This window comes from Hakea prostrata, chromosome 3 (genome assembly GCF_041222555.1).
Source record: "Hakea prostrata isolate BN-2017 chromosome 3, UWA_Hpros_2, whole genome shotgun sequence".
NCBI lineage: Eukaryota > Viridiplantae > Streptophyta > Magnoliopsida > Proteales > Proteaceae > Hakea > Hakea prostrata.
In genome coordinates this window covers 38,152,596-38,165,521 of record NC_142602.1, presented here as the reverse complement: position 1 = coordinate 38,165,521, position 12,926 = coordinate 38,152,596, and the positions used below count along the sequence as shown (strand labels likewise).

Here is a 12,926-nt window from a genome sequence, read left to right as displayed (position 1 = left end):
GACGGACATCTACACACCGTCAATTTTGGAAAGGCGACTAAAGGGATTTTGGACACCACACTTCTGGCAATACAACTGGGAATGACAAGAGCTGCAGAAAGGGGGACAAAAATAGATGAAATTTGGACAATTCAAAACCTAATCACAAAGCTCTTGCCAAGCCCATCCACAATGAAGTGGCCCCTTGACAAACTAGTATTATTTATGGAGCTAGCTAATGCTACCAAACATATGAAATTGGTTACATTCCCCAACCCAGTGCTCCAATTGTTTTTTGAACAATATGCAATGTATGCAGCCACACAGGCTCATGATTTTAGTCTAAGTGTAGACACTATATGTAAGTGCATCCAGCACTAATTTCTTTTCTAATGAAACATTTTATTTCACCAAAAAAAAAAAAAACTTGGTTCTACTGTTTCTCCTAAGGATTGTTTAACTTTGGACTGTAATCGGACTGAGACTCTAAATGATTTTAATGTTTGTAATAATGGACCTGCAATGCCAAATGGGTCTCATGGGCCTGTCCCAACTAAACTATCTAATCAGTTGAGCCTAGTTTCTAGGGAGCAAGATTTACTTCCAAATGGGTTTGCTACTGAATCTACTATTGTTTCTTTAGGCCCACCTACACATGTGATGCTTACACGGTCTAAAACTGGGTCCTTGCGCCCTTCTACTAAGTTGAATCTTGTAGCTAATAAAAGTGGTGATTCTATGCTTCCCACTTCTTATACCCAGGCATCCCGTCTCAAGTGTTGGCGTGATGCTATGGACGATGAAATAAATGATTACTTCATAATGGCACGTGGATTTTGGTTCCCCCTACATTGGCTCCAAATACAATTGGTTGCAAATGGGTTTTTCGTATCAAACGTAATCCGAATGGTACTATATCTAGGTACAAAGCTCGTCTTGTAGCTAAAGGTTATCATCAATGACTTGGTTTTGATTTTAGTGAGACTTTTAGTCCTGTTGTTAAACCTGCCACCGTGCGCCTTGTCTTATCGATTGCCGTGATGAATATTTGGATGGTGCGGCAACTTGATGTTACTAATGCATTTCTTCATGGGGATTTGATTGAATCTGTTTATATGACTCAACCCCCGGGCTATGTTGATCTATCTTGCCCTACTCATGTTTGTCATCTCAAGAAATCACTCTATGGACTTAAGCAGGCTCCATATGCTTGGTTTGCTAAACTTAGCACTTTTGTTCTATCATATGGATTTGTTGCTTCCAAGACCGATATGTTGTTATTCATCTATCGGACATTTGGGGTAGTTCTTTATTTTTTGATATATGTTGATGATATTCTCCTCACTGGTAACAATCACACAACTCTTCATGACTTTATTTCGCGCTCTTGGTGGTGCTTTTTCGATTAAAGATCTTGGTGATCTTCACTTCTTTTTGGGCATTGAAGCTCATCGCTATAAGGTTGGTTTGTTGTTATCTCAACATAAGTATATAATCAATTTGTTATCAACTACCAACATGGCCTCTGGCCAAGCCGTTTCTACTCCCATGTCTATTGAGGCTCTCACTTTGACCTCTGGTACACCTTTGGAGGATGGTACTTTATATCGTCAAATTGTTGGTACTCTTCAATATCTTGCTATCACACGGCCGAATATCTCCTATGTTGTTGGCCGTGTTGCTCAATATATGCATGCTCCAACGGATTCTCATTGGTTTGCTGTTTCGGTACCTATGTGGTACCTCTCATCATGGTCTTTTAATACAGGCCCAATCTCCTATGACTCTTCATGCTTACTCTAATGCTGATTGGGCTAGTTGTTTAGATGACAGACGTTCTACTTCTGGCTTTTGTATTTTTCTTGGGGCCAATCTCATCTCTTGGGCTTCCCGCAAACAACGCATTGTGTCTCGTTCTTCCACCGAGGCTGAATATCGTGATGTTGCTTCCGCAACTATCGAGCTTGTTTGGTTGCGCTCTTTGCTTGGTGAGCTTGGGCTTCATTTCCCACACCCTCCTACAATATGGTGTGATAATGTCGGGGCTACCTATTTCATGGTCAATCCTTTTTTTTCATGCTCGAACAAAACACTTAGAGATTGATTTCTATTATGTTCGTGAGCTTGTTACTACTGGCCTGCTTCATGTCCGCTATGTCTCAACTCACTCTCAGAATGTTGATTTATTGACTTAAGCTTTGACTTGATCCAGATTTATTCTTCTTCGCGACAAGCTTGCGGTTACTTCACGTGTTCCCGCTTTGCTTGAGGGGGCGTGTTAAGGATATAATCGTCCACTGATGTTATAGGAGATATATCTATTGTTTTGTATTATCCTATATATAGGATTATAATATCTTTAATAAAGTAAGTTACTATTTCTTCAGAGATATGACCCTTCCTATTCCCTCCCTTTAATATAAAATTACAAAAATGCAAAAAAAAAAAAAAAATTGAATCTTCAATGATGAGTAAAAAAAAGAAGCAAAAGCCTGGAATGAAATAAACAAAAAAAGTAGAAGCGAAAGTAACAATTCATCCCAGGAAAAAAAATGACTATCAGAAAGGAGCAATTGCGTGGTTACCTTACTCAGACTGGTTGACAGTAGAACAAAGGGTTGGTAGAGCCAGAGGCTTCTCCACCAAAAGGGCTATTCATGATCAAATAACGTAATTTAAACATTCGTCATGGATTGTTGTATTCAATATATATCTCATTGTGTGATTCACTCTCATAAAGAATCAAACGACCACCGTGACGCCGCGATTTGCTTGTTGAAAAAGGAAACAGAAGCCAAGTACGGAGGAGAACGGAAACTCAAAATTGCGTTTATTATGTCCTTTTCATCAGCTGCTTAACCAAAAAAAAAAAAGTCCTTTTCACCGGCTGATCTAGTGTTTTTTTTTTCGTCCAAAGCCTGATCTAGTTAATGCTCCCCACGGCATTGCAGAGACATGAAACTTCGAGGGTTTAGGCCTCTATGTCGACCATGGTTGGTTATTCTCTCAATCGGAAGCTTTTGCATGACAGAAACAAGTACAAATGGAATAAATAAGAAGAAGAAGATGAAGAAAAATGTCGATATGCCCATCCAAGAATATGCCCTGTCTCAGAATTCCAGCCTTCGGCTAGTCCAAAGACTGTAAACTGGAACTAAAGTTTGAGTTTGGAATCACTTTGCTTCCAGACAGGAGAAGGTACTGCGGCCGTTAAGTGAATACCCACCAAGTTGTACAGTATTTGATATTCTCTTTTCTCTTTTTCCTTTTAATTTTCTATGTTTTGTTGATTTTTGTTTTCCTTTGATATTGTAAAGCTTGAAATGGAATACCAGATACCGTCTATGATTGTGATATAAATATAGTATCCTTGCCTTTCCTGATTTGAGGAGCTGTCTCTGTTGCATGTTGATAAATTTTGCATTCTAAATTTGTGAACCCACCTGATGCTAACGGTCAAATGTGTCTTCCCAGATGCTGTAGGGCTTGTTGGAACCGAGGCTTATTCAAAAACTGGAGAGTTGCTTCTTTCATCTTAGGTATTTGCATTGATTTTGTGGTAGATGTTATTCATGTATATTCTAAATTAGATGTATCTATTAACCAGAAGCATTCATAGTTTAAACAATTACATCACCAGTAATAATCAATTTAGTTTTCCCATGGCAGGGTTAGTTTTTAGCCAGAACTTGGCAAATATTGTTGCTGTGTCAAACTTGATGTCATATCTGATGGATGCTTTGGATGAGAAACTCCCTATAGCTGCAGCAACAACTAACATAAGAATAGGTATCACTGCCTTGATGGCAATCTTTGGAGCTCTTCTTGGTGATGCTTACATAGGTCGCTACCACACACTACTCTATGCCACCATCGTTTATGTCACTGTAAGAACTTCCAAACTCAACTGCATAAAGCGTAATTCCAAATAAATGAGATCTTCTACATGATCCTTGCTTTGCTTTACAATTCTATCTATGATCTTTTCTTGTCTTTTTTTTCCTCTCCTTTTTTTCTTTGGGTGGGAGGGGGAGTGGGATGGGGTTGGGAGGGGTCTGATATCTATGATCAGACTCGGAAAATTTTACCCAGAAAATGCTGGGTCTGAAAAATGACTCCTTTAGTTGGCATTTTACAGTTCCAATTAGTGAGATCATGATTTCAGTTGCCAGATTACCAAACTTGATTTTCATGTTTAGTTTGTTTCAGCTTGTTTTCTCACATATTAAGCTTTTGCAAAAAAGGGGTTGTCCCTTTTAGCAGTTTCAGCTTCCCATCTAGTTTTGAAGACAAAGGCTTATATTGGCTCGGAGAGAATTGCAATTTTCCGTGTCGGCTTGTTTCTTGTAGCACTTGGCAAGGCTGGTATTGCTCCTACATTAAAAGTCTTTATTGCTGATCAATTAACTTCATGTGGTGAAGAACTGGCAGATAAGCAAACCAGGGCTTCTATCAACTTTTGGTGGTTCACTGGAGTGAGCTCAGGCGCAACTGCTGGCATTGTCTTGCTTGCCTCAGTTGAAGGCACACAACACTGGCTAATGGGTTATGCTGTCCTAGCTATAACCATGTTAGTCACACTATTGGTCTTCATTTATGGAAAGTCAGTCTACAACTACAGAGCACCCTGTGGGAGTGTCCTAGGACGTGCTTCGAATGTTCTTGTAGCTGCCATGTTGAAGAGACATCTCAAATGCCCATCTGATGCTTGTCAACTCTATCAAGGGGACTGCTCACAGTTGTTGCATCAGACAACTGGCTTGAGGTGGCTGATCTTCCTCTGCCTGTGTATGCCATTATACAGTGTACATCACTGACTAACATACCTACAATGCAGGTTCCTTGACAAAGCTGCCATCATAGAATCACTGCCTGAGGATCTTGAGGTACAGAGAAACAAATGGAGACTTTGCTCTATGACGGAAGTTGAAGAAACCAAGCTTCTCTTACGAATGTTTCCCATGTGGACAACATTCCTCATCTATGGGCTAGTGAGGTCTTTAGGGAGCACTTTCTTTCTCCAGCAGGGAAGCAACATGGACCGTAACGTTGGTTCAGTAAGGATTCCTCTTCCTTCCCTATTAATGTTTTCCAAATTTTCAAGTGTGCAAATTGGTTGGCAGTGCAAGCAATTGTCAAAGAAGATGCCTGGATTCCGACAAACATTTACCTCCCGAAGAAGAATTGGAATTGGAATGCTTTTCTCTGTTCTTTGTTGTTGCACTGCTTCATTGGTAGAGATTAGGAGGTTAAGTGTTGTCACACAACATGGTTTACTAGATAAGCCTAAAGAGACTGTCCCCATGAGTGTCTTATGGCTAGCTCCCCAGTTCTTACTGCTAGGAGCAATGGATGGATTTGTTCATTCTGGCATCAAGATTTTTTTCCTTGGACAAGTTCCTGAATCAATGAGGAACTTTGGACCTTCGTTCTCTGCAAGTGTCATTGGCACAGGAAGCTTACTCAGTGTTGCTGTCATTGCTGCATCAGATAAATCCACCAGACAAGGAGGAAGACCAGGTTGGTTTGCAGATACTGTAAACAGAAGCCATTTAGATTATTTTTTTTGGACAATAACAATTTTGAGCTTTATCAATCTTTGTTTTTATGGGTTGATCTTGAATATTTATTCCTTGAAGAAAGCATCAGGAGAATCTGAACTCAATGGTTACATGGATATAAGTTTATGAAAAATTTGAAATTGATCATATAGTTTGCACTCTGGGCATGTGAAATTGTTCTTTTATTGCTTCTGCATGTTATTTTTCTTTTAGCCGTCTCCTTTTGCTCATTGAAGATGTGATTGTGATTTTTTATCCAACAATATTCCCATTAACTTTCTTGGGTATCTTGTACCAAAAGCTGCTCTAATGCCTTTACCATTATAATTCATTTAGTAGACATTTTGTTACCAGTGTTAGTGATGATTCCAGTACTTTCATTGATGATCAATAGACTAGATATCATAGCATACACAGAACAACCCCTGCTGTAACCGATGACTTGATGATGCATTAGGTGAGGCCGCCAAAAGACCCAAATGAGCTCTTGCCTGCTTGCTTTTGTACAAGCTGAGCCGGATGTGTGACTCACGTGTGGCCGGAGACTAGTTAGTCATTATCACTAGTAACCACTAATTATTGAGTGAATCGCAATATTGGTACACCTCCATTGCAAACTTTGACATCACTGATGTTCTCTGTTTAATACTGCAAAACATTGTGACAGCAATGTGCTACTACTGCAAGCTTGTGTAGTAAATTAACCAGCACGATTCCCTTCGCTTCTCTCAACATATCGGCAGATTCTATAACAGCTCTAGCCCCTGCTGCTGAATCCATCACAACAGTCCAGTAATAGCTCACAAGAGAACTCTTTTACTAGAAATTCACTACTCTATTTCAGGTGGACATTTTAAGGTCCTTCAGTTGTATGTGACTTTGAATCTCAAACCCTATATTTTAAGGTATGGTTCTTCCAATTGGCACTCTTTTGTTTTTCCTTGTGTAGTTAGATCCCACTTACATACTTGAATCTTGTCGACTTGGTAGTAGTTTTTCTCTATGTTATCACTCTAGTTTGTTATTAGTTTTTCCTTGATTGTTTGGAAGGAGATTGTGTAATTGATGTGTTACAAGATCAGTTTTTTCAAAGGTTCTAGGGCTTCAATTTAGCCAAAAAGGATTCTGATCAATTTTTTCCATTAACTGCATGGCCTTTATTGAGTAGGGAATGGACCTTTAAAACCATTGATAAGAAACATGAAAAATTGTGCAGAAAATTGAGCAAATGGGAGAGAAGGGACAAAAAAGAAAATCAGAGTCATATCCTTGTATTGTTATGCAGGAGTAGCTAGAACTGACATTGAGGTAAAACTCAACTCTAGCCTTGCTATATGCTTGCAGAGTTCCCTGGATTTGTTGTTGTATAACTAGAAAACAAGCAAGGAACTAGTAGAAAATTTTAATGGAAGGGACATAGGAAATAGGTGAGAGAGGTCCACTACTATCACCTAGTGGTTTGACATGCTAAGGAGGGTCTAGGGGTGCAAATTTGGCCCTACTGGTCCTGGCTCGCCTTGTTCCGCTTTGAGCCCAAACAAGACATGGGTTAAGATTTTGGCCTTGAGAGTGGCTTAGGGTAAAAATATTCTAGCCTTGAATTAGCCAAGAGCACGCATGGGATTAGTATTTGTCTTATCCAACTCGTCCCAACCTATCCTTGATTTTGGCTTTGATCCTGACTCTAATTTTGTTCCTGATCTCAACCATGATTTTGTCCTTGATCTCAACCATGTTTTTGTCACTGATCGTGGATTGTTTTATGGTCAAGGAAACAATATGGAGTTTGAGTTGTTGTATACTTATTTGTATTGTTTTTCACTATGCCAAATATATCAGTTATAAAATAAAGAGAAAATATATTAGATACAAAGAAGAAAGACAAGATGAGTTCAATCAGAAGTGATTCATTCAATTGAGTGTATTACATATTTATAGTAGAAGGAACATCTACTCTGATATGGAAATACAATATATGATTCTTGCACACAATAAAGATATTCTTGATATGGAAAGATAGATTGCCGCCCAAGATAGAAGGTACATAGAATGGAAATATTGACTGCCAATATTGTGTAATGAGATGGTTGTGATCTTCACCAATATTGCATCCTGAGGTAATTGAGATCTTCAATTGGAAGTACAATCTCTTTGGGGTAATGGACATCCATAATAAATATTATTTATAACACTCCCCTTGGATGTCCATCAATAGATAATGTACCTCATTAAAACCTTACTAAGAAAAACCCTGTGGGAAAAAATCTTAGTGAAGGAAAAAGAGTATACATATCTAAATAATACGTATTGGTAGCTGCCTCATTAAAACCTTACCAGGAAAACCCTGGGACAAAACCTTGGTTAAGGGAAAAGAGTGCAGACGTATTTTACTCCCCCGATGATAACATCATTGAGTATCTTTGAATACGTACATTCCATTATCATATACCAATTTCTCAACATTTGAAGTAGGCAACGCTCAATAAATAAACCTGTCAAGTTATCACTTGAACGAATTCAATGAACATATATTTCACCATTTCATTGAAGATCAAGAGTGAAGAAGAATTTTGGTAAAATATGCTTCGTTATATCTTCTTTGATGTATCATCCCTTCAATTGAGCTTTGCATGCAGATAAACTTCATATAATATTGTTGAAATTCCTTCTTCTAGTAGAAGACTGCATGCTTCATGAATGTGTTGTATCATTGATCTTAACCAAATATAAAATAGCTAACATTCACTTGAAAATAAATAGCATGTTTGAGATCTAGTTTTATGTAGATCAGATAAATATCCTGTATCTGCAAAACTAGTAAGTTGATATCCACATTCATAAAATAATATCATGTCAATAATTTCTCACTATACTTTAACATTTCATTGTCTTCGTATTGGAGAATAAATAAATCTTGTTAATACACTTATAGAAAATGCTACATCCGATTGTGTATTATCGGCAAGATACATTAATGCCCCAATTGCACTAAGATATGATACTTCAGACCAAGAAATTCTCCACTGTTTTCTTGGGGTCGAAATGAATCTTTCTTTATATTGAGCGATCTCACAACCATTGGGGTACTCAATGGATGTATTTTATCTAGATAAAATCTCTTCAAAATATTCTCTATATAAGTTGATTGATGAACGAATATTTCATTCGTCAAATGCTCAATTTACAAATCAAGACAAAACATTGTCTTTTCAAGATTTTCATTTCAACTTTCTTAAAATAATCTACTGCTTTTGGAAACTCTTCAGAGTTTCGATGATATTTAAATCATCATCATATATACTTACTAAAATTAGATCCATATCCTTTAATAAAGGCACAATAATAAATTAGATCATTTTTATGCTTTTCATTTAGTAAATATCCACTGGAGATTACCATATATGCCTTGATAATCTTTGAAGCATTATTGAACAAACTTCCTAGGAATTTTTATATGCTTCTGTCATTTTGAATCCTTCAGGATTTTCATATATATTTCACACTCGAGTGAGTCATATAAATAGGCTGTAATAATATCCATTAGACGCATGTCAAAATTTTCATATACTTTGCCATTAATAAGATATCTGAAGGTGATTGCATCCACCACAAGAGAACATGTTTCCATGTAATCAATGCCGGGCATCTGCGAAAATTCTTGTGCCATAATTCATACTTTATATATCACGATTTCATTATTTTTCTCATTTCATTTTTCGCGAAAACTCAATTGTACCCCACGGCTTTATACCTTCGGATGTTGGACTACGTGTCCAAAAACTTTAATTTTCAAGCGAATTCAATTTCGCTTGAATTGCGTCTCTACATTTTGGCCAATCATTTCTTGATTTATATTCATCAACAAATTTATATTCAAGATCCTCATCTTGATGTATTATTTCAACAATAACATAATATGCAAAAATGTTGTCGACAACTTTATCTTTTCGGTTCCATCTTTTTCCCGCAATGACATAACTAATCGAGATCTCTTCATTATTTTCGTGTACTAACCTCTTCCGGGTTTCATGAAAGTTATGTCTTCAGGATTTTCATAATCAATTGTCTCCATTTTATGATCATTTTGATCATTTGCTCCTTTCTTTTTTCTAGGATTTTATCCTTAGAACCGATTGATCTTCCACATTTAAAACGTGGTTTAATTTCATTTGCACTGATAGATTGTCCTGCTGGGACATCAATTCTAATTGGAGCATTTACACTTGGAATATGAGATTTAGTAACTCTTAGCAGTCAAACAAATCTGCAATTGATTCACAATATTTATTGCATTATCCTTTGAACTTCAAATTCACAAGGTTGCTCGGCGAGGATCTAATGAGATAGTGATAATGCATTACAATCAATCTCTTTTTCCAATTGTTTATTCTCTCCCCCTCATGTTGGAAAAACTAATTCATTAAATAAATCTCCTATCATTGGCAATATATTGCATTATATAAGGAGATTTATATCCAACATATATTCCCAACTTTATTTGGGAACTCATCTTTGTGCTACTTGTGGTGGAGCAATTAGAACATAAGCCGCACATCCAAAAATTTTAAGATGAGAAATATTTGGCTTCTGACCATAAGCCAATTGTAATAGGGAGAATTTATGACAACCTTTTGGCCCGATGCGTACAAATGATGCTTTGTTCTCATAAACAATGGTTTAGCAATTAATTGGAGACAATTAATAAATAATTTTACCAAACCATTTTGGATATAAACATGAGTAACAAAGCTATTCAACCGTGATCTCAGTTGTTATACAATAATCATAAAGCCCGAGATGTAAATTCACCAAAGATTATCAAGACAAACTGTCTTTATCTTATAATTCATAAATTATGCTCTTAATCTCATTATTTGAGCAAACAATCTCGCAAACACCAAATTGCGAGTTCATAATGAACATACATGTGACCACTTTATAGATGCATCTATTAAAATCATATATTATCCGAATGGTCCACATGATGGGTGAATGGGCCCATACATTTCACCCTCTATACGCTTCAAAAACGTAGAATGTTCAATCTCAACTTTAGCTGGTGAATATTAATAATAAATATTTCTTGAGAACAAACAATACAAGAAAATTCACTTAATTGAAGAATCTTCTGTTCTTCAATGGATGACAATTGAATTTTCAATAATTTTTCGCATCATACTTGATCCGGTATGGTCCAACCGGTCATGCCAAATAATAAAATTATTGGAATCAATGTTCATTTGATTTACCCAAGCATGTGTTTCAACCATGCGATATTCGTGTAGTACAAATTGGGAGAAATATCTAATAACTTTGTATAGATATTTACTTATACCATTATTTGTAGTCTCAATCCGATAATAATTTTGGCAAATAGCTTTGAAACTTAATAAGTTTCTTTGAGACTTACTACAAAATAATGAATTATTTATAACCAATTTTATCTCCCGATAATAATAGATTAGCTCTTCCGGAGCTTCCAATCAATGTTGTACTACCGATTTTATATGAACATTGGCTTCCGTATCATCAAATAAGAGAAATATGTATATTTTTCTCTCGAGATAATATGCGTCACAAAGATATAAGAGAATATTCACATTCTTCATCAAAATGAAACAAAATATATTAAAAGATATATAGAAAGTCAATAAAAAAAATTTATAGAAGAAAAAGATTAAATTTAAGATAAACTAACATATGAGATGAGATTTGAAGAGAAAAGAATTACATAATCAAATCTTCAACTATTATCTTCAAAGAAGTTTGCAGCATCTAGATATGTAGTACATGTGAGGCCATCAAAATCATTCCTTTTATAGGCAAAAATTGCTCAAGTATCATGATTTTGGAAAATCTAATTTATCTCCACATTATTTTTATTTCTTTAATTAAGGCTTGACAAAGCTTAATTAAATATTGTGGAGTATGATAGATACATGTCTAATAGCTTTCATACCAAATCGGTAAAAAATATTATCTTCACTTCTTGAATTGTTATATTGAGAATCCTTATTATTCTCTTATTTACTTCCATAATAATGACGGTAATTATTCCGTCTTTTGCCTCATCCTCTTCCACAGTCATGACCATAATTTTAATTTTGCCTTCTTTCGGGCATATCATGAATTGTTGCATTCACTTCAGGAATGGAACAGAACCAATAAGACGAGCTTCATGACTTTTCATTAATAGTCCATTATTTTACTCAGCCACAAATAGGCATGATATCATTCGAGTATTTCTTAAAACTCCTTTTACAATATTACTATTGTAACAACAAATCAAACTTGAAAATTTGCGATATTTTCATGAATAATATTTTCTCCTTATAATTTCAAAAGAGAATTAATTTCAAAAACTACGAATCGTATTTATTTACGCTTCAAATCTTGCAACTTCATGTGCATCCGGCTTTATTTCGCTTCAAATCTTGCAACTTCAGTGCATCTGTAGAATCGTACTTATTTACGCTTTCAAATCTTGCAACTTCATGTGCATCTCAGAATCGTTTATTTCGCTCTCTTGCCTCCCCGTTTTTCGTTCTCTTCCTTCTGTGCTCCGCTCCATATTCATTTACAATTTCAAATCTTGGAACTTCGGATGCATTTAACAATCTTTGTGGTGCAAAGCTAGCAGCCACTATATACAATAAATAAAACCACAATCATTAAAGCAACATAATATCTTATTATTTGATTGATTCTTATATTCAATAAAACACATACCTTTTATCATGATGCACTTACATTTCAAGATGGACAAGGTAAACTCCATTGTTTACAAAAACGTGCGAGGAGATCGATCATTATTTTCACTTTGGAATAGAAAACATAATGATACATTGTCTACTGTCTTTCTTCTCAAAACGCAATACTTCGAGCGGATTCGTTCTTCGAGCGGAATCGTGCTGATAACGTGTTATAAAATAAAGAGAAAATATATTAGATACAAAGAAGAAAGACAAGATGAGTTCAATCAGAAGTGATTCATTCAATTGAGTGTATTACATATTTATAGTAGAAGGAACATCTACTCTGATATGGAAATACAATATATGATTCTTGCACACAATAAAGATATTCTTGATATGGAAAGATAGATTGCCGCCCAAGATAGAAGGTACATAGAATGGAAATATTGACTGCCAATATTGTGTAATGAGATGGTTGTGATCTTCATCAATATTGCATCCTGAGGTAATTGAGATCTTCAATTGGAAGTACAATCTCTTTGGGGTAATGGACATCCATAATAAATATTATTTTTTTTTTTTTTTTTTTTTTTTTTTTTTTTTTAATAATATTATATTGTTTTTTTTTTTTTTTTTTTTTTTTTTTTTTTTTTTTTTTTTGTTTTTTTTGTTTTATGGTGGGTGGGGGTTT

General features: G+C 35.6%; 1 protein-coding gene across 1 annotated transcript; it reads left to right on the top strand.

Annotated features, from left to right (window-relative positions):
- The first annotated feature begins 3,423 nt into the window (after nucleotides 1-3,423).
- LOC149022196 (protein NRT1/ PTR FAMILY 5.7-like) lies at nucleotides 3,424-5,669 on the top strand. The gene is made up of 4 exons (XM_089147254.1): nucleotides 3,424-3,518; nucleotides 3,649-3,866; nucleotides 4,224-4,744; nucleotides 4,817-5,669. The coding sequence occupies exons 1-4, from the start codon at nucleotides 3,440-3,442 to the stop codon at nucleotides 5,667-5,669; spliced, it is 1,671 nt and encodes a 556-aa protein (XP_089003380.1). The 5' UTR covers nucleotides 3,424-3,439.
- The last annotated feature ends 7,257 nt before the right edge of the window (nucleotides 5,670-12,926 follow it).